The sequence below is a fragment of the Erinaceus europaeus genome, chromosome 23 (assembly GCF_950295315.1).
Source record: "Erinaceus europaeus chromosome 23, mEriEur2.1, whole genome shotgun sequence".
In the NCBI taxonomy this organism is placed as follows: Eukaryota; Metazoa; Chordata; class Mammalia; order Eulipotyphla; family Erinaceidae; genus Erinaceus; species Erinaceus europaeus.
In genome coordinates, this window is record NC_080184.1 from 4,525,115 (window position 1) to 4,551,715 (window position 26,601).

Below are 26,601 nucleotides of genomic sequence, written 5' to 3' on the forward strand. Positions count from 1 at the left end.
AATGTTTGGTAATAGGGTGAATTAACACTAAAGGGATAGAGGTAGAAAAGAAAAATCCCTAACTATTTTCTCTGTGTTATATTTTTTAATTTCAATAAATCTAATGGTTTCATAAAAAAATGCACAAATTTTCCTAGTCTTATTTAAGTCTTATCTCTGAATGAAACTTATTAGTCCCCTTCAGGCTTTTTCTTGTAACATGTTCATCGTTTCTTAAGCTGAGTAATATATATTCTGAATATGTAACACAATTGCACTCATAACTTACTTGCTGTTGAATATTTAGGCTTCCAAAACAGAGCTACTCCATGCAGCATGATGGTGAACATTGGCATTGGTCATCACCTTCAGATAAGTGGTCAGATTATTGGGTGTTTTCTGGAATACTTAATACTTTGTGGAATCTCCAAGCCATATTCCAAATGGACTGGACTAATATATGATCCCAACAACCATGTCCCCACCTTTGTCCCCACGTCTTTGCCACTAACTGTTTTATCCTTTTTAATATATGGCATTCCTACAGTTGTGAAATGTTATTTCACTGTTATCTTAATTTGTACTTACCGGATAATCACTTATTTTGACAATTTTTTTATGCGTTTTTGGACATCTGAATCTTTTCTTTGGTGAAAGGGTTGTCTAGATCTGTTCTTCTTAAATGCTGTTATATATATTTGAGTGGTGTGGGTTCTTAAGTATGTTGCCTATTAGCTCTTTGTTGAATATGTTGGATACAAAATGGTCCCATTCATATCATTTAAATTTTTTTATATATAAAGTGGAAACACAAGCAAGACCATAGACCTTTTTTTTAAGAAGGGTACATTTCCCACACATTTCCCACCACCAGAACTCCATACCCCATCCCCTCCCTTGATAGCTTTCCTATTCTTTAACCCTCTGGGAGTAGGGACCCAGAATCATTTTGGGATGCAGAAGGTGAAAGGTCTGGCTTCTGTACTTGCTGCCCCACTGAAAATGGGCATTGATACATTGATCCATACTCCCAACTGGTCTCTGTTTTCCTAGTGAAAAGAGCTCTGGGGATGTGGGGCTCAAGGACACACTGGTGGTGTCATCTGTCCAAGGAAGTCTATTACATCATGGTAGTGTCTGGAACCTGATATCTTCTTGCGTTGGTAATGGCTTATCTTGTCATGCAAAATTTTGTCAGTTAGATGTACTCCTATTAGTATATTCTTTTATTTAGGTCTGTGAAAATTCTTCTGAAGCAGACATCTTAAGAGAGTTCAACTACTGTTTTCTGCTATATTCATGAATCATCTCTGGCTGTTGGTGGTGTTGTGTATTGCACTGAGGAACACATAGCCTGCGGCAAGGTCGTTTTTAACATAACCTTTGTGATACTCCCCCTGGCATACATCCAGGACATTGTTGGCTTCATCTTTAGTTTTCTTCGTGGCTTAAATGTTGTGAAGGATGTTGATGATTCTCCTTTTTTTACATTTTCTTTTAATTTTATTGAATTAATAATGATTGGCAAGACCATAGGATAAGAGGGATACGATTCCATAGAGTTTCCATCACCAGAACTCCGGATTTTATCCCCTCCACTGGAAACTTTGTTATTCTTTATCCCTCTGGGAGCATGGGCCCAGGATCATTATGGGATGCAGAAGGTGGAAGGTCTGGCTTCTGTAATTGCTTTCTGCTGGACATGTGTGTTGGCAGGTCCATCCATACTTCCAGCCTGTTTCTATCTTTCCCTAGTGGGGTAGGGATCTGGAGCGGTGGGGTTCCAGGACGTATTGGTGATATCGTCTACCCAGGGAAGTCAGATTGGCATTATGGTAGGATCTGCAACTTGGTGGCTGAAAAAGCAGTAAGATAGAAAGCAGAACAAATTGTTTAATAACCAGGAGTCTAAAGGTATGCCTAGAGCAGATGAGATTTGGGGGTGGGTCTCCGTTTTGGAAAAATCTGGGGAGTCTATTTGAGGTATATTCCAAGGGGCTCATGGCATTACTAATTTTTGCCTGAGACTGATAGCTACCATGTTGCCAATCTGACTTCCCCGGGTAGATGACATCACCAATGTGTCCTGGAACCCCATCACATTCTGTGGTCATAGCTAGGAATATTCCAGGCTTTACTTATTTGCAGGACCCATCTTTCTCATTGGGTAGAGTATTTTGTCCCCCCATCAGAGAATGGGGTAATCATGTTAATTACTTTTCTTGATTCCACACATGAGTGAAATCTCCGTAGTTTTTTTTTTCATGTCTTTACTTATTTCACTAAGTTAAGTCACCTGCAGTTCCATCCTTTATTATTTTTTTTTCTCAAAAAGGATTCGATATCTTTAGTGATTACAGAGTAGTGTCCCATGAACAAAATAACCCATACCTTATTTAGCCAATTATATGCTAATGGGCATTTAGGCTGCTTCCACTTTTTGGCAATTGTAAATAGTGCAGGTATCACTATATATAAGGGTGCATATGTCCCTTTAATAGTGTTCATATTATTTTAATTTTGGCAACTGTGGATACAGGTACAAAGTGCAATTATGTGTGGGTCTGACTTCCCATTTGTATGTGTGTTTTAATAGACACAGTGTGATATATGAATTAAAACTCACTGCATTATAATGTAATCAGAGGCAGCAGCAGCGCTGTTCAGTAACAATTTGACCAAAATATTTTAAATATAGGAGACATAATAATAAAATATCTACAACACAGATTACCAAAAGTGAGTGAATATTTTTGTATGCCAGAAATTGAAAATAGTTTGCATTTACTATTTTGTGGAGGGGCTCATCTGCTTGAGAACACATGTTACAGTTCACAAGGACCCAGGTTTGAGACCCTGGTGCCCACCTCCCGGGGGGGGGGGGCTTCAGAAGTGGTGAAGCAGGGTTGCAGGTGTCTCTGTCTCTCACTCTCTCTATCTCTCTCTCCTTCCCTCTCAATTTATGACTATTTATATCAAATAAATAAATAAAGATAATATTCTGTGGAGATTGTAAATGCTCATGAATGTTTAATTATCAGTCTATGATAGCTTAAGAGATATCTCTGAGTTAATAACTTTAAAAATTTTTTTAAATCTTTATTCATTTTTTTGGATAGAGACAGCCAGAAATTGAGAGGAAGGGGGAGACAGGGAGACAGAGACACCTGAAGCCCTGCATCACCACTTATGAAGCTTTCCCCCTGCAGGTGGGGAATGTGGGCTTGAACTTGGGAAATGGCGTACTGTAACACGCATGCTCAACCAAATGCGCCACCACCCAAGCCCGAGTTCAATAACTTGATCGTTGTCTCTCATGCTGTGTTTTCCATTCAGGTGGGAGTTGAACAATTATCATTACGTTCTGGCCTTTCTCTTTGCCATTGAAGAGATCAACAAGGACCCCCGTCTGCTGCCTAATTTCACACTCGGTTTCAATCTCTACAACGCCTTTAATAAAAATGACAAGCCTTTGGAGAACATCTTCTTTTGGTTCTCAGGAGGGAATCAGACTGTCCCTAATTATAGCTGTCAGAAACAAAGCAAATCTGCCGCCATTATTGCAGGAACCACACCAGAATTCTCATCAAATATTTCACCACTTTTGGAACTCTACAAAATTCCACAGGTAAGATATATATATATATAGTTGAAAACTCCCAATTGGCCTTTCTTATCCCTTATGAAAAGAAAAAAAATGTGTGTCTTGTTCAGAATCGAGAGAAAATATCTCTGGTAATTCTACTATGGAATTCTTTTTAATGTTTACTTATTCATCTTTTTGAATATATATTTTATTTTTCCCTTTTGTTGCCCTTGTTGTTTAACATTGTCGTGGTTATTGGTATTGTTGTTATTGGATGGGACAGAGAGAAATGGAGAGAGGAGGGGAAGACAGAGAGGCAGAGGAGAAAGACAGACACATGCAAACCTGTTTGACCTCCTGTGAAGCGATTCCCCTACAGGTGGGGAGCCAGGATCCTTTCGCCAGTCTTTGTGCTTTGCGCCACTTGCACTTAACCCGCTGCAACACTGCCTGACTCCCTACTTATTCATCTTTATAAGAAGAGAGAGCAAAATCACTTCCTAACTCGGGAATATGCAGAATTCATCTCTTTGTGTGTGTTTAAGAGTGCATTGGCATTGTATTCAGTAATCTTTTTGAATGTCAAGTTCTTCTTATAATATCTTTATTTATTGGACAGAGATAGCCAGAAATAGAAAGGAAGGGGGAGATTAAGAGATAGGGAGAGAGACACCTGCAACACTGCTTCACCACTTGTGAAGCTTTTCCTCTGCAGGTGGGGACTGGGGAGCTTCAACCTGGGTCCACACGCATTGTAATATGTACACTCAACCTGGTGCACCATCACCTGACCCGTACTCAGTATTTTTTTTGTAATTATACAGTACAGTGTTATCGACTAAAGTCATCACATATTTTAGTCTCTCAAGCCTTTTTCATCTTATTACGTAAAGCTTGTAACTTTTTGCCAAACTTTCCCTATTTTCCTGCTTCCCAACTGCTGGCAACTATATTTATATCTCTCTTTCTATGAGATCTCCTTTTTCTTCTTGTTCTTCTTCTTGTTCTTCTTCTTCTTCTTCTTCTTCTTCTTCTTCTTCTTCTTCTTCTTCTTCTAATTTCACAAATAACTATATTTTGCAGAATTTCAGTCCCCCCCAAATTATTTCAATAAGGACAATGCCCTCAAGTTCCATCCATGCTGTCATAAGTGCCAGGGCTTCCTTCTCTCCCACACATAGTACTTATTGCATGTGGAACAGAATTCATAGCTTCATTATTCTTTCTGCAAGAAGCTTATTTCTTGGGTGCTGTGACTAATGCTGCTATCAGCATGGTAGTGTGATTATCTCTTTGATAGTTTGCTTTCCTTTAGTTTGAATATACAGATGTATATCCCAGAAGTAGTATTACTGGAACATGTTATAGTTTTTAATTTCTTTAAATAGCTTTCATACTGTTTGAATAGAATTTATATCAAGTTACATTCCCATAAGCAATGCACAGGAATTCCTTTTCCCCAAATCTTCACCAATACTTGTTATTGGCTTTTTTGGTGGTGGCCATTCTAACAGGAATTAGGTTCATATATTCAGCAAAAATTAAATGTTAAGAGAATTCAAGTTTAAGACTTCAGTATTCAGGGTCTGGGCAGTGGTGTACCTGCCTGAGTACACACATTACCATACACAGGGATACAAGTTCAAGCACAACATTACGCTCCACAAGGGGTGAAGCTTCCCAAGTAGTAGAGCATTGCTGCAAGTTGTCTGTTTCTCTCTCCTTTTATTTTTCCCTACTTTTCTCTGTCTCTAAAAAAGAATAAAAAGAAGATGAAGATGGAGGAGCAGCAGGAGAAGAAGAAGAGAAGAAGAAGAAGAAGAAGAAGAAGAAGAAGAAGAAGAAGAAGAAGAAGAAGAAGAAGAAGGAGAAGGAGAAGGAGAAGGAGAAGGAGAAGGAGAAAAGAAGAAGAGGAAGAAGGAAAAAAGAAGAAAAAGAAGAAGTAAAGAAGAAGAGGATGAAGAAGAAGAAGAAAGGAAGAAGAGGAGGAAGAAAAGAAGAAGGAGGAGGAGGAGGAGAAGGAGGAGGGGAAGGAGAAGAAGAAGGAGAATAAGAAAATGACAGTAAGGGAGAAAGAAATGGAAAAAAGATTTAAAAAATTGAATTGGTTGTGCAGACTGTCAATCCCCAGCAATAATCCTGATGGCAAAAATGAAGTGTTGACATTTTGTTTTATTGATTAAAGAAGATACTAGATAAGCTAACATTCAATTGCTAATACATTAGACACAGGAAAAAAATCTATATTTAAGGGGCAAAATGGTGGTGCATCTGGTTGAACACAAACATTACGATGTGCCATGGTCCTGGTTCAAGCCCCAGGTAGGTCCACACCTGCATGGAGCAAGCTTCACACCCCATGGGACTGCTGGAGACCTTGGAATGTATTAACTCAAGCCCTGTATACTGAAAATATGCCAGCTCCTTTGCCATTGGATTATGGCATTATTCACTGAGAAGAAGGGTAAAAATAAATGGGCCAACATACTCTACCACTAAAATAAATGGGCCAACATACTCTACCACTAAAAGAAGTGCTGGCTACAATGTTCCTCACCATGACCACATAATACAGAGCTCTGGTGGTGGGAATTGTGTGGAAGTGTACCATTCTTATCTTGTAGTCTTGTCAATATTTCCATTTTATTAATTAAAATTAAAAAATAATAAATGAGATAGATTTAGATTTAAAGATAGATTTAGTTTTAAGTTAAACCCAGAAGAAACAAGAAGTACTCATTTATCTCTCTATTAATAGTACTTTCCATTCCTGATTGCTTACCTTTTTATAAAAACATATCCACAGCAAAGAGAACTGACCATTATAGACTGTAAGCTTTCCAGAGTGTGTCTAGAAGTCAGTAACTGGCCTATGTTGATATCCAAATAGATAGTCATCTTGCTTCAATCTGCACAGTCATAACTATCTCTACGAATTCAGTGATCTTTAACTACATTTAAACCACTGTTGACATTCCCTCTCTGACAGCATCTACAGATAAATTTTCTGAGAGTTCTAAATGAACACATGCAGCTTGACATCTGAGATTGCACTTCTAGTTTACTCAATTCGAGATATGTTCTAACTAGGAGATTATTGATGATAAAATTCAAGAGAATGCTTGCTCAGGGTTGTTAATTCTGTAAATATTTTTTCTTTCAAATTCAGATGACATATTATATCATTTAATACAAAAAATGCTAAGAGGGTGGGTGGTGGTGCACTATGAATCCACTGCTCCCGGAGACCATTTATTAATTTTGTTGCCTTTGTTGTTATTGTTGTTATTGTTATTATTGTTGTTGCTGTTGTTGTTGGACAGAACAGAGAGAAACTTAGGAGGGAAAGACATAGAGGGGGAGAGAAATACAGACTTGCTTCACTGCTTGTGATGAGAAATATGAGAGCTTGATGATTCTGCATCTGTCTGTCTATGTCTTTCTTTTCCTGCGAAAATGCAATATTTTCATCTTGTCCTTGTTTTGGGATAGTTTTACTCTGATATGCTTTCATTCACATGTATTTAGATTCACAAATATGGGTGTTTGTTCCATTTCCTGGATGTCTGTGATTTAAACATTACTCAGCTGTGAAAAAGTTTCTGCTATGATCTCTTTAAATGTGTTCTCTGCTTCTTTACCCCTTTCTTCTTCTTCTTCAAGGATCTGAATGACTCTCACTTTTGTCCTTCTTATGGAATCTGCAATTTTACAGAGAATCATTTCTTTTTCCTGAGTCTTTCTTCTCTAGAAGATTTAAATTTATGAGACTTTTTAAGTTTTTATCATGATTTCCTCTTCTCAACCTAATTTAGTCTACTTCCTAGCATGCTATCTGAGTCAGAACTGCATTCAAAGTGTACCTTACACTGTATTGCTCCATTTTGACTTGTTCTTTCATTTATTCCAACTTTATACCACTTTCAGTTTGTAGTTCTTCTACTGTGTCTATAATTTTTGGAGAAATGATCTCTGAATTCTTGAGTATGTTCTGCATCTTAAATTTAGATTTTTTTATTGCTTTCATAATAAGTTTTGTAAACTCTGTCTCGGACATTTTACCAGATCTATTTTTATAGGTTTGATTAAGAGTTTATTGTAAATACTTATGGTCATCTCAATGTTTTAATTTAACAGTGATTACTGGATATAGTGGGGTCACATTGTCTTCACATATCACATGGAGTAAGGGTAAATATGCCACCCAACTACTTAATATAATACCTGGACAATGCCATCATTATTTATTCTTGAAAATGCACATATTAAAATGTCAGGCATGGAAAATGACTCATTTGGATAGTGTTCTGTGCTGTCATCTACATGACAGTCTTGAGTCAGAATCCCACCACATCAAATGAAACTTTGATGCTATAGTCTCTTTCATTCTCATCTTCTTTTACTTTACCTAAAAATATTTTATTTTTATTAGTGATTTAATAATGATAAACAAGATAATATAATGTGGGATAAGAGGGCTACAATTCCATATAATTCTCACCACCAGTGTTCCATATCCCATTGGAAGTTTCCTTATTCTTTATCCCTCTGGAAGTATGGACCCAAGTTCTTTATGGGGTGCAGAAGGTGGAAGGAAGGTCTGGCTTCTGTAATTGCTTCTTCACTAGACATGGGCATTGACATGTCTATTCATATTTCCATCCTATTTCTATTTTTCTCTAGTGGAGTAGGGTTCTGGGGAGGTGGGATTCCAGGACACCACATCCCAGACCAGCAGCTGTTCTGTTTATATCGCCTCCTGATTAAATTTTATGTTTATTTTTTTCCACGACCAGGCAGAAAATTTAATTTTTATTAGTCATAATGAAAATCAGAATGTTTGTGTTTCTTATTTAGGTCACTTATGGACCATATGATTCTTTACTGAGTGACAAAGATCAGTTCCCATCACTCTATCAAATGGCTGCTAAAGACAACTTCCTGACACATGGACTGGTTTTGCTATTCTTGCATTTTGACTGGACTTGGGTGGGAATAGTTGTTTCTGATGATGTAAAAAGTTATAAATTTGTCTCAATGTTGGAGGCAGAGATGTTGAAAAATTATATATGTGCTGTCTTTATGCTGACATTACCTATCTCATTGATATGGAATGACAATTTAGATGTTGAAAAAATACATCTCCTAGCTGATCATGAAAAAGTAAATGTCTCTGTAGTGCATGGTGATTCTCAAATTATTATGGGTGTATACTTCTATCGAAGAACCTTTGAACTTATAGGTAAGATGTGGGTTATAGCCACAGAGTCATATATTGACTTGCATAGGGTGAAGCGTATAATGGACTTTTTCCATGGAAGTCTCTCATTTTTACCACAGAAGAGAGAAGTGCCTGGTTTTGAAGACTTTATTAAAACATTCAACCCTTCAAAATATCCAGAAGATTTTTATTTAGAGGAATTTTGGCTTGAAGCATTTGAATGTTCATTTTCTGGGTCACTATGTAGAAATTTCAAAGACTGTCTGCCAAATATTTCCCTAGAGTTTATACCAGGAAATACAATCATGTCTGAATCCACCTATATTGTCTACAATGCTGTGCATATAGTAATCAGAGCCCTCCACGAGATGTTTCAGGAGGAAACAGAAACAGGATTGACAAGAGATGCAAACATCCCAATGCTTCTCTCTTGGCAGGTTAGTCCCCACCAAATACAGGATCTGCACTGACAGACAGCACATTCTAGACATTCATATTGAAATGTAGCAAATACTAATGAATGTATTTCATAACCAACATTGCCTCCTAAAAAGAAATGGAGAATTTATTTATACCATATGTAGCTTATGACTAATTCTAGAATATCTATCTGGAAAATCCTGTCTTCAAAAAAAGTCAGGGTATTGATATCATTACACAATGAAATTTCATTTAATACCATTTTTCTCTTGATAAGGAGAAAATAAATCCTGAATGACATTGATTAGAATAACCTTACTTAAGGACCTGCTTTTTAAAATTTACTTATTTTCCCTTTTATGCCTTTTTTAATGTTGTTGTAGTTATTGTTATTATTGATGTCATCTTTGTTAGGGAGGACAGAGAGAAATGGAGAGAAGAGGGGAAGACAGAGAGGAAAGAAAGACACATGCAGACTTGCTTCACCACAACTCCTCTGCAGGTGGGGATCCAGGGGGCTTGAACTGGTGCTTAACCCACTGTTATCCAGCCCAACTTCCAAGACCTGCTTTTATTTATATACTCTACTTAAACTCATTGCTTTTAAGAGTATTCCAATAATGCTAAGTGATTAATACATATAATGTATACTTACTCTTTGTCATTAGTGGATCTTTATGACTCTGGAATGATATTTTTTGATGAGGATATAGAGGCAAATCTGATAGATAAGTAGATGATACACAGATAGATTATATGGTAGATGATAGATAGACAGGTGCTAGATGGATGATAGATAATAGATGACAGGTAATAGATCAATAGAAGATAGGAGATAGTTAGATGATAGATATATAGGTAGATGTGTGATAGGTAGATAGATAGATAGATAGATAGATAGATAGATAGATAGATAGATGATAGATAAATAAAGAAGCTTCCTCCAATGAAGTCAGGATCAGGATCAAATATGGGACACATTCAGACAGAGCAGACACACAATGCAAGGAAGATATATTGTCAGCATTAAATTCATGTATTTTAAAGTAATAGAGATTATTTCAAATATAAACACAAGTTCCATAGCAAATAACTCATGACAAAATATAGACCAACAAAACATAGATAAAATCAGTTTTCTGGTATCATAAACTAAGACTTCTTTGAAGACTACAGTATGAGCCCTTTGCATAATTTTATTTAAAGCATGCAAAATTGTGGCAGACTGGGTTATGGTTCATTTCAGTATATATAATACTATTTATAGTGCATGTAGAATTTATAAAATGTCTATATTGCCCCCTTTAGTGAGAAAGGATTAGCCTGACCAGATGTCATTTGTCTGTCTTGTACAAATGTCCATGTATCAACAAAACTATAGGAAACATTATAATTTAATTAATTGATTTCTAAATTTATTTTATGGCTAGAGAATTGATTTTCTCATTGTGCCACTGACGGCCATCCAGACAGAACTGAAATCTGGTACTGCTCAGTGGTTTGTCCAGTAAAATGGTGGAATCACTGTGTAGGCATGGGTCTGCTGCAATAACCCTAGCGACAATAAAACAAATAATTAAGTAAATAAATAAATAATAAACAAACAACTATTATGACAAAGAACATTTAAGTTTGGGGGGAAGGATGTGTTGATAGGCATGGGACCTCAATCTCTAATTTGAACACACTTTTCATTGATAAATTTACTTTTCCTCCAGCTTCACTTATTTCTCAGAAACATCCAGTTTACTAACAGCATTGGGGAACACATATCCTTGGAAGACCAAAGAAAGTCAGTAAAACGATACGATATCCTGAACACTGTGTCATTTCCTGCAGCTCATGACTTCCTAGTTAAGGTGGGAGAGTTTGTCATCAATGGTCAAAATAACCAAACCTTGGTCCTCAATAAAGAGGCCATAGAATGGCCTATTGAACTGGAAAAGGTACAGTAACATTTCATTTCTACTTATGGACATAATGGAAACATCTAAATAGAGTCCTAACATGAGATAGAAAGTTCACACTTCTGATTTATAACTAACATCATTTTTACAGTGTAATGTACTGAGTGCATACTATTTTAATAGTCCTTCACAATTTTTAAATTTTAGATAAAGTTTACACCATTTATTTTTATTTTTATATAAAAGATAGAGAAGGCAAAAGGGCAGTGATAAAGGATAACAAAACAACATGCTATCCAAGTCAGAAATGTCACTGGCCTTTCTTATATTTTAAATGCTTACTTACATTATGTAAGGGGCATGTGTTAGGTTTTCTTGTAATGCCAGCAAAACGTAGACTGAGACCTGACTCTTACTGCATTGGAGGGAGTTACCATGCTCTACTATCTCTCTCTGTCTCTTTACTTGAAAAAAAAACAGCTTTGAGTGGTGAAGTCTGGGTATGACAATGAACCAATGAAATATTACTACTTTTTATTCTTAAGTTCAGCATAGGTTGTATAATAGGGTAAGAGGTTAACAGGAGAGGCATCAAGAAATACAAGCAAAGTCCCAGATATACCAGAACTGGGAGAAATAAATATTTTAAGGAGAATGGGGAAAGTTCTATGCAGTCTTAGAGTTTGAGAAGGAAGTAGATAATTATGATAACCAACTTATTTGGGAGCTTGGTTTACTTTGAAAATCCTGTGGTTAAAATCGACAATATTATACTTGACCTCACCATGACTTAAGTCCTTTAATGCTATTTACTATTTAGATACTGACAGGACCAGATCATTCTGACCCATCTAGCCTATGCCATACATACATATTTCCCAAAAAAAAGGTGTAGATGATCAACAACAACAACAAAGTGCTCAATATCACTAATTATCAGAGTAATGAAAATCAAAACCTTTGATTTTCTGAAAGTTCCTGGCAATTACGAAATGAATACTAAGAATTCCAGCTAGCTCTACAAGACAGAGTTTGAACATCAGTTCTATAGTCATTATATATATATATATATATTTCACAATACTGGACTGCATGCCACTCTTAAAGTCTTGTAGATGATATATTTGTGATATCTGTTTATACCACAATACAAAACGAATGTTCTGACAGACTTTCTCTTTCTACCTTAGCCTCCCATATCTATGTGTACACAGAAGTGTGGTCCAGGATTCAAGAAAGTTATACAGGCTAAGGCAATCTGCTGCTTTGAATGTGTCTTTTGTCTGACAGGGGAGATTTCAAATACACAAGGTAGGAAAACTTATCAATGCTCACTTGTTACTTCAATGAAAAGCAAAAGCTGGATATTGGCTTCTATTATAGCAGTGGACTCCACCAATGATAGCATGTGCATGTAGCCAGGTACACCACCTCATGGCCCTCTGCATCCCACAAATTGCTTTAAGTTTTATTTCCCTATTTTAACTTATTAAAAAATGTATTTATTTATTCCCTTTTGTTGCCCTCATTTTTTTATTGTAGTAGTAATTCTTGTTGTTATTGATGTTGTCATTGTTGGACAAGACAGAGAAATGGAGAGAGGAGGGGATGACAGAGAGGGGGAGAGAAAGATAGACACCTACAGACCTATTTCACTACCTGTGAAGCGACTCCAACTCCCCACCAGTGGGGAGCCAGGGTCTCAAAGCAGGATCCTACAGACCTTTTTTTTTTATTTAAGAAAGGAGATTTTAACAAAACTGTAGGATAGGAGGGGTACAACTCCACACAATTCCCACCACCCAGTCTCCATATCCCATCCCCTCCCCAATAGCTTTCCCATTCTTAATCCCTCTGGGAGCATGGACTCGGGGTTCTTGTGGGTTGCAGAAGGTGGAAGGTCTGCCTTCTGTAATTGCTTCCCCACTGAACATGGGCGTTGACTGGTCGATCCATACTCCCAGTCTACCTCTCTCTTTCCCTAGTAGGGTGGGTCTCTGGGGAAGCTGAGCTCCAGGACACATTGGTGGGGTCTTCAGTCCAGAGAAACCTGGCCGGCATCTTGATGGCATCTGGAACCTGGTGGCCGAAAAGAGAGTTAACATACAAAGCCAAACAAATTGTTGAGCAATCATGGACCAAATGGTTGCAGTAGTGGAGAGGAAGTGTTGGGGGGAAGTGATACTCACTGCAAACTCAAGTGTACTTCGGTTTCAGGTATATATATTACCCTAGTTTATGAATACTTGTGTACATATGCTCTTTCTCAAGGAACCTGGTCTATAACTAGGATTTGGGACTTTGTTAAAATTGAACCACCTGGGATGGAATTAGAGAATACTATGAAAGGAAATGTCTCACCCGAGTAATGAAGCTGAAGGGTTTTGATTCCACACCTGAAGTGCCAGGACACAGACTGAGCTGAAGCATGTTGATTTGGCAATTGTTGCATTGATTAGGTTGCTATCGGCAGATGCAATATTATGTTATATGAATTGGGAGAGGCATGTGGGAAAGTGTTCCCTACACTACGGTTCCAGGACTGGGAGGAAATATAGGCTCTATAGTGAAAATGTGAGGTTCCTGCTGTCGTCTTAGGGTTCAAAAAGACAATGGATAGTTATTGTTATCATCACATTATTTGGTAATTGGGTTAAATTTGAAAAATCCCTTTGTTAGGGTTTGCTGTATAATATCCAGTATCTTGTATATAGCTGTGCCACCAGTTGCTTCTTATCTACTTGGTCTAGGCTTTTGAGAGAGTCTTCATATCAAAGACACAGCCTATATACTAAAAAGACTCAATCTGTATTTTAAAAACTTTGAGACATACAATCAATTTCCCCCTCATATTAAATAGTGATTTATATGACTACACTTTAATAGGAATGTACATAAACACCATACCCACCACCAAAAAACTGTGTCTAATCCCACACATCCACCCCAACCACCAGCCCCGCCTGCCCAGGAAGCTGTATGTCTGCCCTCCCACTCACCACAGGGCTTTTACTTTGGTGCCCTACTTTCAATTTAGTCAGATCCTGCTTTTAGTTTCCCTTCCTGATCTTCTTTCTCAACTTCTGTTGATGAGTGGGATCATCCCATACTCATCTTTATCTTTCTGACTTAGCTCACTTAACATAATTCCTTCTAGCTCTGTCGAAGATGGGCCAGAGAAGGTGGATTCATTGTTCTTAATAGCTACATAGTATTCCATTGTGTATATATACCACAGCTTTCTCAGCCACTCATCTGTTTTTGGGCACCTGGGTTGCTTCCAGGTTTTAGCTATTATGAATTGTGCTGCTATGAACATAGGAGTACACACATCTTTTTGGTTGGGTGTATATCCCCAGGAGAGGAATTACTGGATCATATGGAAGTTCCATGTCTAGCCTTGTGAGAGTTCTACAGACTGCTCTCCACAGGGGCTGAACCAATTTACATTCCCACCAGCTGTGCAAAAGAGTTCCTCTGTCCCTAAAGCCTCTCCGGCATTTGTTGCTGCTGAATTTTTGATGTATGGCATTCTCACAGGGGTGAGATGGTATCTCAATGTTGTCTTTATTTGAATTTCTCTGACAATCAATGACCTGGAGCAATTTTTCATATGTTTGTTAGCCTTTTGGAACTCACTGTAGTGAATGTTATGTTCATATCCTCTGCCCATTTTTGGATGGGGTCATTTGCTATTTTGTTGCTAAGTTTGCTGAGCTCATTATATATTTTGGTTATTAGTCTCTTGTCTGATGTATGTCATGTGAAGATCTTCTCCCATTCTGTGAGGGGTCTCTGTTTGTGTGACGGTTTCTTGGGCTATGCAGAAGCTTTTCAATTTGATGTAGTCCCATTGGTTTTTTTATGCTTTAGTCTTCCTTGCAGTTGGTTTTTTTTCATGAGAGATATCCTTGAGGTTAGGTGGGAAAGTGTTTTACCAATGTTTTCCTCTAAGTATTTAATTGTTTCTAGACTAACATCCAGGTCTTTTATCCATTTGGAATTGATTTTTGTTTCTAGCGAGATAAAGTGGTTCAATATCATTCTTCTGCATGTTACAACCCAGTTTTCCCAGCACCATTTGTTGAAGAGAGCCTCCTTCTTCCATGTAATACTTTGGACCCCCTTATCAAATATTAGATGTGCATAGGTGTGGGGATTTATTTCTGGGCTTTCAATTCTGTTCCACTGGTCTGTATGCCTATTTTTGTTCGAGTACCATATTGTTTTGATGATGATGGCTTTATAATATAGTTTGATTTCTGGGAGTGTGATGTCTCCATTTCTGTTTCTTTTCCTCAAGAAGGTTTTGGCAAGTCTAGGTGTTTTCTGGTTTCAGATAAAAGATTGTAGTTTTTGTTCTATTCTCTTAGAGAAGCTTGGTGGCACTTTGATGGGTATTGTATTAAATTTGTATATGGCTCTGGGGAGAATATTCATTTTAATGATATTTATTCTTCTAGTTCATGACCATGGGATGTCTGTTTATTTCTTGTTATCAGTTTCTATTTCCTTGAAAAGCGACTCATAGTTTTCAGTATAGAAGTGTTTCACTTCTTTGGTCAGCTTTATTCTTAGGTATTTTATTGATTTTGCACAACAGTGAATGGGAGTGATTTTGGATGTCTTATTCTTCAGATTTAGTGTTTGCCTAAAGAAATGCCATTGAGTTTTGAACATTGATTTTATAGCCTGACACCTTGCCTAATAACTTTCAGTAGTTTTCTGCTGGATTCTTTAGGTTTTTCTGTGTATACTATCTTATCATCTGCAAATAGTGAGAACTTGACTTCTTCCCTTTCAATCTGTATTCCTTTGATTTCTTTCTCTTGCCTTATTGCTATGGCAAGAACTTCCAATACTATGTTGAAGAGTAATGGTGATAGTGGGCAGTCCTGTCTAGTCCCCGATCTGAGCGGGAATGCTTTCAGCTTCTGACCCTTGAGTATGATGTTGGCTGTAGGTTTGCTATATATGGATTCCAATATCTTGAGGTATTTCCTGTCTATTCCCATTTTTTTTAGTTTTCAGCATGAATGGGTGTCAGATTTTGTCAAAGCTTTCTCTGCATTTATTGAGATAATCATGTGGTTTTTGGCTTTGCTTTTATTGATGTGGTAAATGACATTAATTGACTTGCGGATGTTGAACCACCTTTGCACTCCTGGGATGAATCCCACTGGGTCATGATGAACATTTTTTTTGATATGCTGCTGTATCCACCAGGCAAGATCTTGTTTAATATTTTGGCATCTATGTTCATCAGGGATAATTGGTCTGTAGTTTTGGTTATTGTTGTTGTTGTTGTTGTTATGTCCTTGTCTGCTTTTGTATCAGGGTGGTGTTGGCTTCATACAAGGTGCAAGGTAGTGTTCCTATCTTCGATTTTATGGAAAATCTTTAGAAGTATGGGTACTAACTGTTTTCTGAATGTTTTCTAGAATTCGTTTATGAAGCCATCTGGTCCAGGACTTTTCTTGTTGGGGAGATTCTTAATAATGGTTTCAATTACTTTGTCTGTGATCGATGCATTTGGATTTTGTAGTTATTCTTGGTTCAGTTTTGGAAGGGCATATGATTCTAGGAATTCTTCCATTTCTTCCAGATTCTCTAGCTTGGTGGCGTATAGTTCTTCATAGAAGTTTTGAATGGTTTTCTTTGGTGTCCGTTGTGATATCTCCTCCATCGTTTACAATTCTACTAATTTGTGTCTTCTCTCTTTTTTGTTTGGTGAGTGTGGCTAGGGGTTTGTCAATTTTGTTTAATCTTTCAAAGAACCAACATTGGCTTCGTTGATCTTTTGTATTGTTTTCTTATTTTCAATGTTGTTTATTTCTGCTCTAATTTTAGTGATTTCTGTCCTTCTGGTTGCTTAAGTGTTTCTTTGTTCCTCTTCCTTCTGGATGCTTAAGTGTTTCTTTGTTCTTAAGGTGTGCAGTAAGGTCGTTTATTTGATCTTTTTCTTGTTGTTTAATATGTGATTGTATGGCTATTAGTTTCCCTCTCAGTACTGCTTTAGTATATTCCCAAATATTTTGATAGGTTGTGTCTTCATTTTCATTTGTTTCCAGGAACATTTGGATTTCTTGCTTGAGTGACTCTCTGAACCAGTGGTTCTTAAGCAGTATGTTCTTTATTTTCCAAATTCTGTGACTTTTAATAATTTTCTGTTTGTTGTTAAATGTTAGTTTTACTCCACTGTGGTCTGACAATGTACTTGGGATGATTTCAGTGCTCTTGAATTTATTGATGCTGTCTTTGAGGCCTACCATGTGGTCTATCATTGAGTATGTGTTGAGAGGATTTGAAAAGAATGTGTATTCCAGTTTTCTGGGGTGAAGGGCTCTGAAAAGGTCCAGGAGGTCTAGTCTGACCATCTCTTCATTTAATTCTCTTGTTTCTTTTTGATTCTCTGCTTTGTTGATCTGTCTAAGTGTGAGAGTGGAGTGTTAAAGTCTCCCATTATTATTGTATTACTATTATATATTTTTGAAGTTCTTTCAGTAGGTGCTTGTTGTATTAGATGGTCCCTCATTTGGTGCATAGATGTTGATTGTTAGCTCTTCTAGGCTGATTGAAGCTGTAATCATCATGTAATGTCCTTGCCTATCTTTTATTACTTTAATTTAAAATCTATTGTGTCAGAGATGAGAATGGCTGTTCCTGCCTTTTTTGTGGTCCATTAGCCTGTGTGATATTTTTCCATCCTCTCACTTTAAGTCTGTGTTTATCTTGTTGTGTCAGGTGGTAATCATGCAAGCAGCATATGGTTGGGTTATGTTTTCTGATCTATCCTCCCTCTGTGCCTTTTGATGGGTGAGTTTAAGCCATTGACATGTGACTTTTTGTTTTTCTCTTGCAGCCTTTAGGATCCTTTCTTATCCTTACTTCTTTTCATTGGGACTATGATGTGTCTTGGTGTCTTTAGCTCTGGGTTGATTCTGTTTGGGACTCTCTGGGACTCTGGAATCTTAATGTCCTTTCTGTTGTTTAGGTCTGGGGAGTTTTCTTCTATAATTTCCTCTAGAATGTTTGCTTCCCCTTCCTCTCTTTCTTCCTCTGGCAGGCCACTTATATGAATGTTACTCCTTTTGAGATCATCCCATATGTCTCTGCTGTTGTTTTCAGTGTCTCTCAATCTGTTTTTGAGCTCTATCACCTCTTAGGTTTCTATACCTCATCCTCTGTCTGGCTAATTCTGTTTTCTGCTTCTGGTAGTCTGCTTTTCCTTCCCTCTGCTGCTTTCTTCATTTCAGCTATTTCAGCTTTCAGTTCTCTAATTGACTCAAGGTAATTAGTATTTTTCTTGAGGGTTTTATCTGTTATTTCCCTAATATTGCTAGCCCTTTCCTCCAAATTTTTTTCATTTCTACTGTTAAAAACTTTATTATTGCTTGCTTACTTTCTTATTTATGGTTACATGTGGCTAATTTATAGTTTCTTCTGGGTTTTTGTCTTCATTCATTGTAGCAGCAGTTTTATTTGCTCTTGATCTAACCATTCTTTATTAATGTGTTTTTTATTTTTATGTTCCGTTGTTCTTCAGTTGTTGTGTTTTGAGTACAAGCCACACTATACTAGATATATTTATGACAAATGCAATCACCAACCTCAGAAATTACAATAGCAACTGAAGCAAGGATTGGAGCCGCTTAACCAATATTAGTTAGCCAAACAATGTCTCTAGTGTGAGAAAAAATAGCAACCAATACAAGTGAGGAAAAATAGAAAAGAAAAAGGGATACCAAGAATAGACAATCATGCAAATCTACTATCTACTGTATATTCTAGGGGTAGCAAGAGGAGAAAGGGAAGTAGAGCAGAGATACACACAGAGAGAGTCCACTCTGAGTCAGATTTCTTCCCCAAAATAATTCACAAATGTGTTTCAGTGAATTCAGAAAACCAAAGAAGGAGGAAAGAAGAAATGATGACAATAATGAGAAAAAGAAAGAAAAAAAGAAAGATAAGAAAAAGAATAGTAACAAAACAGCAGTGAAAGGAAAGAGTTTATTATTATAATTATTATTATGATTTAATTAGCTAGGAGGAGGGAGAAGGGGGAGAGTTGGTAGGGGAGGTAGAAAGAGTGAAACAAGTTCCTCTAGCAATGGATAAGACACCTGGTCCCCTAGCTATGGAAAATACACTAAGAGTTCATTCTGGTCCAACTGATGGAGGGGGGGAAGAGATATACCTATATATAGTATTAATAATAAAATGAACAGAGTAAAAAACCTGTCCTGCCTTTAGCTTGGATGGCTCCAGATTGCCTCATGTACCCTGAATAGAGGCACCTGTTGTTAAGAATATAAAACAAACAAAAATCACCCCTGGCAGTCTTTCTCTTTCTGAGTAAGGCTCTGCCTAGTCAAATATTTGTAGCTCCAATTGGCCAGTTAGAAAGAAAAAGGGCAAAGGGTTTCAGAAAGGAACAGGATTGGAATTGAAATGAACCCCTGGTGAGCCAGGAATATTATTAAAGAAAGAAGCTCAATGGGGGAGCCTTCTAGGAGCATCTCTCTGGCCCCCAGGGTCTGATTATGGGGGGGAGGCAGGGGTGCACTTCAAGAATAATAATAGCAATAACAAATTTTCCTTTCTTTTTTCTCTATTTTCTATCCAAAATTGAGCTATAGTCACCTCCTTGGTGTCACAATAACGAACCCTTATTCACTGTCCTGCTAAAGGCAAAAAATCCTACCGTTTCCAGCAGATGTTGTCAGAGCTCAAGCCAATAGCAGCTTCTCCATTATCATTTTGGCCCCGCCCCCTTAAGCGCAAATTTTACTTTCATCTGATTTTTTCTGTCCACTTAGTGAAAAGGGCCTGTATACTTGAATGTTTTATTTTCTATTCATTTATTTTATTATCTTTATTTACTAATTGGTTAGAGAGGTTCAGAAATTGAGAGGGGGGACTGGCAGTAGTGCAATAGGTTAAGTGCACATGGTGCAAGTGCAGGACCAGTGTAAGGATCCCGGTTTGAGTCCCAGACTCCCCACCTGTAGGGGGGGGTCACTTCACAAGTGATGAAGTATGTCTGCAGGTGTTTATCTTTCTCTCACCTTCTCTGTATTCTCCATCACTCTTGATTTCTCTGTGTCCAATCCAACAGCAGTGGCAACATTAACATAAACAACAAGGGCAACAAAATGGGAAAAATGGCCTCCAGGATCAGTGGATTCATAGTACAGGCAATAACCCTGGAAGCCAAAAAAAAAAAAAAAAAAAAAGAAGAAGAAGTTGTCAAGAGTGAAGGAGGTGATAGAGAGTGAAAGAGACAGAGCAGAGAGACAACTACAGCCCTGCTTACGACTTGCAAAGCTATCTCCCTGCAGGTGTTGACTGGGATCTTGAACCCAGGTCTTTATACACTGTAATGTGTGTGCTTAACCAGGTGCACCACCACTGACATCTATATTTTATTTACTTAATGAGAGAGTTGCCAAGAGAAAGACAGAGATAGAAAGAGACCAACCATAAAAACAACAATGAGATTACTACACTCCTGTGAGACTGTCATGTATCTGAAAAAAGCAGCAGCAACAGATGCTGGAGGCATTGTGAGGACAAAGGAACCCTCCTGCACTGCTGGTGGGAATGTAAACTGGTCCAACTTCCGTGGAGAGAGCAATGTAGAGAATTCTCACAAGGTTAGAGATGGACCTACCCTTTGACCCTGCAATTCATCTCCTGGGATATACCCTAAGGAACCAAACATACCCACCCAGAAAGATCTACATATACCTATGTTCATAGCAATTTGTAATAGCTAAAAGCTGGAAGCAACCCAGGTGTCCAACAACAGATGAGTGGCTGAGCAAGTTGTGGTCTATTGCACAATAGAATACTACTCAGCTATTAAAAATGGTGATTTCTCCATTTTCAGCCCATCTTGGATAGAGTTTGAAGAAATCATGTTAAGTGAAATAAGTCAGAAACAGAAAGATGAATATAGGATGATCTCACTCACAGGCAGAAGTCAAAAAACAAGATGAGAAGAGAAAGCACTAAGCAGAACTTGGTGTATTGCACCAAAGTAAATGATTCTGGGGTGGGTTGGTGCAGGGGATAGTACAGGTCCTGGAAAAGATGATGGAGGACCTAGTGGGGGTTGTATTGTTATGTGGAAAGCTGAGAAATGTTATGTATATATAAGCTATTGTATTCACTGTTGAATGGAAAATATTAATCCTCCAATAAAGAAAAAAATGAGAGAAAAGAAATATACCAACCTAAGCCCTGCTCAGTTCTGGATTGTGGTGATGTTGATGGTTGAACCTTTGACCTCAGAGCATGAGACATGAAATCTTTCTGCAAAACATTATGCTATCTCTCCAGGCCCAATGTTTCCATTGAATCAGTATTTTTCCCCTCCAGCAACATTGTGGGGGCTCAGTGTTATCAACTGCTTCTGGAAGCCATGTTTTCCTCATTTTATTGGCTAAGACAGAGAGAAATTGAGAGAGTAAGGGAAGATAGAGACAGAGAGAGGAAGATTATATACTTTGAGAAGCGTTCAACCTACAGGTGGTTAGCCAGGGGCTCCAATTGGGATTCTTGCATGGATTCTTGGACTTGTGACAATGTATGCTTAATTTGGTTCACCACTGTCCAGCCCCCTCCATTAAGCCCTTAACTATTTAATTCTTACTTTAATTTTACTGTCCTACTAGTAAAAAAGATTTTTCTCACTGACTTATTCCAATATCTGATTTTTCTTTTTTTTTATTTTTTAAATTTTCCCTTTTTTAATTGCCTTTTTTATTGTTGTTGTAGTTGTTATTGTTGTTATTGATGTTGTCATTGTTGGATGAGACAGAGAGAAATGGAGAGAGGATGGGAAGACAGAGAGGGGAAGAGAAAGACAGACATCTGCAAACCTGCTTCACTGTCTGTGAAGTGACTCCCCAGCATGTGGGGAGCCAGAGACTTGAACCAGAATCCTGACACTAGTCCTGTGCTTTGCACCACCTGCACTTTAACCCACTGCACTACCGCCCGACCCTGTTAAAATCTGATTTTTCACTGATGTGAAACTACATCATTCTCTACCACCTGTGCTGTAAGTTCTAAACTTCCATGTGTTGTTTTAACATCTCTGAGTATTCTGATGTTGCACGGCCTAGTCAGAAGTTTGCCCACTATATGTAGTTGCTGTGAGTAGAAAGGCTTCCCTCCTCAGAGAGCTGTCCTACCGTGCCAACAAAATTCCCTAATGGGCTGCATTTTCAATTAGATTATCAAAGTACAACAAATGTCTTCCTATGCCTAAGGATCAGGTTTTGAACCCTCCATCCACACCAGCAGTAGGGACACCTCACAAGCAGTGAAGCAGGTCTGCAGGTATCTATCTTTGTCTCTATCTTTCCATCCCCTCCGGCCTTCTCAGTTTCTCTCTGTCCTATTGGAAAAATAAAGAAAAAAAAATGCCTGCTACTAACTTCATTCTCATATTGAGGCAACTGGGCTATGTGAACCCCATATCTTTAAACATTACTGATTTGTATAAAGGGAAGATTTTATTTCTCATCAGAATATTCAAGAAGAATTGCAGAAAAACATTTTCTCAGAGATTTAGGATATTAAAGATGCTACTTTCTCTCTTTCAGCTTTTGTGTGAATAATAAAAACAAGAACTCTAAACCATAAAAGCATTTTAACTCAGAGAATTTCAAATTTGTCTATTATAAACCAGTGTTGACTGTACAGAACTATTATACAGAATCAGTGTCAAAGGTAAATCACATAACTAGAGGATTACCCAATCTAGACTGGCCTTAGACTGAAATTTCTTTTGAAATGTAGCCAGTCTTATTTTTAAACATTTCTCTAGGATCAAGAATGGGAAATCTTATCTTGGTATATCTGCTGTGTGCATCTGAAGGAGTCATTATAGATAATGGATTGAAGGATATAAACTTTAAAATTATTAAAAATAAATGTTGTGAATAAATACAATTCTTGCTTATCTCTCTAGATGCACAAGAATGTGTCCAGTGCTCTGAGCAAGAATATTCAAACCAAGAGAGAACACACTGTCTCCCCAAGTTGGTGACCTACTTGTCCATTGAAGATTCCTTGGGGATGGCTATGGCCTGCACAGCTTTGTGCTTCTCTGTCATCACAGTGGTGGTTTTGTGGATCTTTGTGAAGCACCAAGACACCCCCATAGTCAAGGCCAATAACAGGACTCTTAGCTACATCCTGCTCATCTCCCTCCTCCTCTGCTTCCTCTGCTCCTTTCTCTTCATTGGTCGGCCACACCCAGTCACCTGCATCCTCCAGCAAATCACATTTGGACTTGTGTTCACTGTGGCTCTTTCCACTGTGTTGGCAAAAACCATTATTGTGCTGTTGGCATTCAAATCCATGAAGCTGGGAAGAACCATGAGGTGGCTGTTGGCATCAGGGGCTTCTAACTATGTCATTCCCATCTGCACTCTTGTCCAGGTGATTATCTGTGGCATCTGGCTGGGACTGTCTCCCCCCTTCATTGATTTAGACACACACTCTGAGCCCAGGCACCTGCTCATCGTGTGTGACAAGGGCTCAGTCACTGCCTTCTACTGTGTGCTGGGCTACCTGGGCTCCTTGGCCCTGGTCAGCTTCTCCTTGTCCTACCTTGTCCGCAACCTGCCTGATGCCTTCAATGAAGCCAAGTTCTTGACCTTCAGCATGCTGGTGTTCTGCAGCATCTGGGTGACCTTTCTGCCTGTCTACCACGGTGCCCAGGGCAAGCTCATGGTGGCCTTGGAGATCTTCTCCATCTTGGCCTCCAGTGCTGGTCTCCTAGTGTGCATCTTTGCTCCCAAGTGTTACATTATTCTGATTAGACCTGACAAGAACTCTTTGAAATACTTAAAGAGTAAAATGGACCCCAGGAGAAATGCACATACTTAGGTTTTTATCCCACATGCCTGTCACAGTCACCGCATTCCTAACAAATCAATCAATCAGATTTTCCATATCAGTAGTCTCATGTGACTGAAACAACCTTAGTGAGAACTATATATTGATGAACAACCATTAGAATAATCCAAATATGTGGTTCAATGAAAAACCACAATAATGAAGGTCAGGCAGTAGTACAACAGGTTAAGTGCACATGGCCCAAAGTGCAAGGACTGGCATAAGGATTCCGTTTCGATCCCCTGGCTCCCCACCTGCAGGGAAGTTCCTTCACAGGTGGTGAAACAGGTCTGCAGGTGTCTATCTTTCTTTTCCCCTCTCTGTCTTCCCCTCTTCTCTCCATTTTTCTCTGTCTTATCCAACAACAAATGACATAAACAACAACAATAATAACCACAACAAGGCTACAGCAACAAGGGCAACAATAGGGGGAAAATGGCCTCCAGGAACAGTGTATTCATGGTGCAGGCACTGAGTCACATCAATAACCCTGGAGGAAAAAAAGGAAAAGAAAAACAAAAAACCACAATACTAAAACATTAATCCTCCAATAAAGAGTAAATAAAAGAAAGAAAAACAGAAATGCAAGCTTTGTGGCCTACATGATGAATACATGACACTGTCCACAACCCGTTGGCTTCCCAGCTTCTGCACATCTGCTTCCTTCCTGTTTATTATGATTCACTTCCTGCCGTTCTAGCCCCATTTTGACCCACTACTACCACCTTTCAAATGCCTATGGGCCCCACTGTTGTCCCATCCATACTGCTGCTCAGTCTGCAGCCAGTGGCATGAACAATCTTCACTCATGACCCCAACTGCACCATCACCTGTGGTCACTTGTGGTGCTGGATGCTTCTCATCCTTGACTAGGTCTGCGGGCTGATGCTCTGGGTCCCCCACCGTGCCCCCGGCCACAGGTATTGAGGGTCAAAACTGCCCTCTGGGAGTCGTTGGGTAACTGCATGTCAGGGGCTATGTGTTCGGAGAAATGAGAATCACAGACACATTCAGCTCCAGGAGAGGCCTCAGAAAGGTGGGTGACTCGTTTATTGAAGGAAAAAACAGGCATATATACCCCTAACTTGGGGAGAAGGTTGAAGTAACCATTAACCCAAACACAGAATAAGACAATACATAGTCACATTTTGACATACATGCTATTTGATCACAATGCTCTCTCATTTCTGGAAGACTTCCACATCCCAACTGTTACCTGTTGTCCTTGACACTCAACTGTCTGCAGTGTCCTGGTGGGCTATTGTAATTTAACTTAAAATAGGTTTGGTTTGGGGGCTTCTATGGCATGTGAGAGCATTCACAGTGGGGAGCTAGGAACTGGTTTAATCAATACAGGGTTTATTAGGGTGAAACAGGTAAAAGGCAACATAACAATCATCATCAAGGGTTAAGAGTACACTAGGTCCATAAGCCTGAGTATAGTTATCAAAAGATTAGTCCCATAAGATAAGCAATTATCAGCTCTGGTAAAGGTTGCTCATGGCTTGCTTTCTAGGGGTCTAAAATTTTACCAGCTAGCATAATCACGTGTTCAGTTCCCAGGAGAAGTAGCCATGGTGGATACTCTGCCGAGATGCATCTGACCAGGAGAAGCAGCAGCAGCCAAAGAGACAGTAACTTCTGGCTGGCTGTACATTTAAGTCTATTCAGCCTACCCACAATGCTTTGTACACCACCACATACTGGATCCTCCCACAGTCCACCATGTGCCTGCACAGATCGCTGCATACTATCGCCAAGTCTGACGACATCAGCACTGTGCTGAGACTTCCATCCATGGCCACCAGTATACCGTGTCACCACAGGGGGGAGCCTCAGCAGGGCCTAGAAATCCAAAGAGACTTGGTCCCTGTGATAATAAACCAGGGGAAGGACCCTAGGGTACTGTTGCCTACCAGCTCTAGTTGTATGTGGAGAGATCTCATATGCAAGTGGAACAGGACTGAGGGGGACACCTCATAAGGGATGGGATGTCCTGGGTCCAGAGCCTCTGCAAGGTGGTTCACAGAGCTACACTCTCTCTATGTCTACACAGTCTGCTTTCCAACTCCTTCAAATCTGCTAGAGATGATGTGAAAGAAGCTGAAAACTGTTGGTGAAGCAGCACTTAAGAAGAATTTATATATAGACAGATCATTATGAGAGTAATAGTCAACCCATATCTGTATCCTTGAGAGAATTACTGTTGTTTCCAACAGAGGAAGTGAGCACATAGAACTTTTCCCACTGGTCATCTTCACCAGAAACAACATCATAAACCCTCTGGTGGGCCTCTATAGGACCTTGCCCTCAATGTTGAACAACAATGGTAAAAACTACCCCACTCTCTGAAGGGGTCAACATACTCTGTCACTTGAGGAACACTGGTCCTGAAATGAGTGTAGCCTAGAATGTTCCTAGCCATGACCATGGGATGTGAGCTCAGATCTACAGGGATGAAGAGGTTACATAGGCTCCTGTGCTAAATAGGAATAGACATGAGCCCTAGGTCAGATTGATGGGGTATATAATTAATGTTATATATTTTTTTTCCTTCAAATTTGGGAGCTACT

General features: G+C 38.7%; 1 protein-coding gene across 1 annotated transcript in view; it reads left to right on the forward strand.

Annotated features, from left to right (window-relative positions):
* Positions 1–24,019, forward strand: part of LOC103122227 (vomeronasal type-2 receptor 116-like) — a 38,971-nt gene extending 14,952 nt beyond the window's left edge. The window contains exons 4-10 of the mRNA XM_060182252.1: positions 287–358; positions 3,316–3,607; positions 8,423–8,807; positions 9,069–9,223; positions 10,925–11,152; positions 12,304–12,424; positions 23,097–24,019. Coding sequence (XP_060038235.1) covers positions 287–358; positions 3,316–3,607; positions 8,423–8,807; positions 9,069–9,223; positions 10,925–11,152; positions 12,304–12,424; positions 23,097–24,019 — 2,176 coding nt within the window. The remainder of the gene's footprint in view (positions 1–286; positions 359–3,315; positions 3,608–8,422; positions 8,808–9,068; positions 9,224–10,924; positions 11,153–12,303; positions 12,425–23,096) is intronic.
* The last annotated feature ends 2,582 nt before the right edge of the window (positions 24,020–26,601 follow it).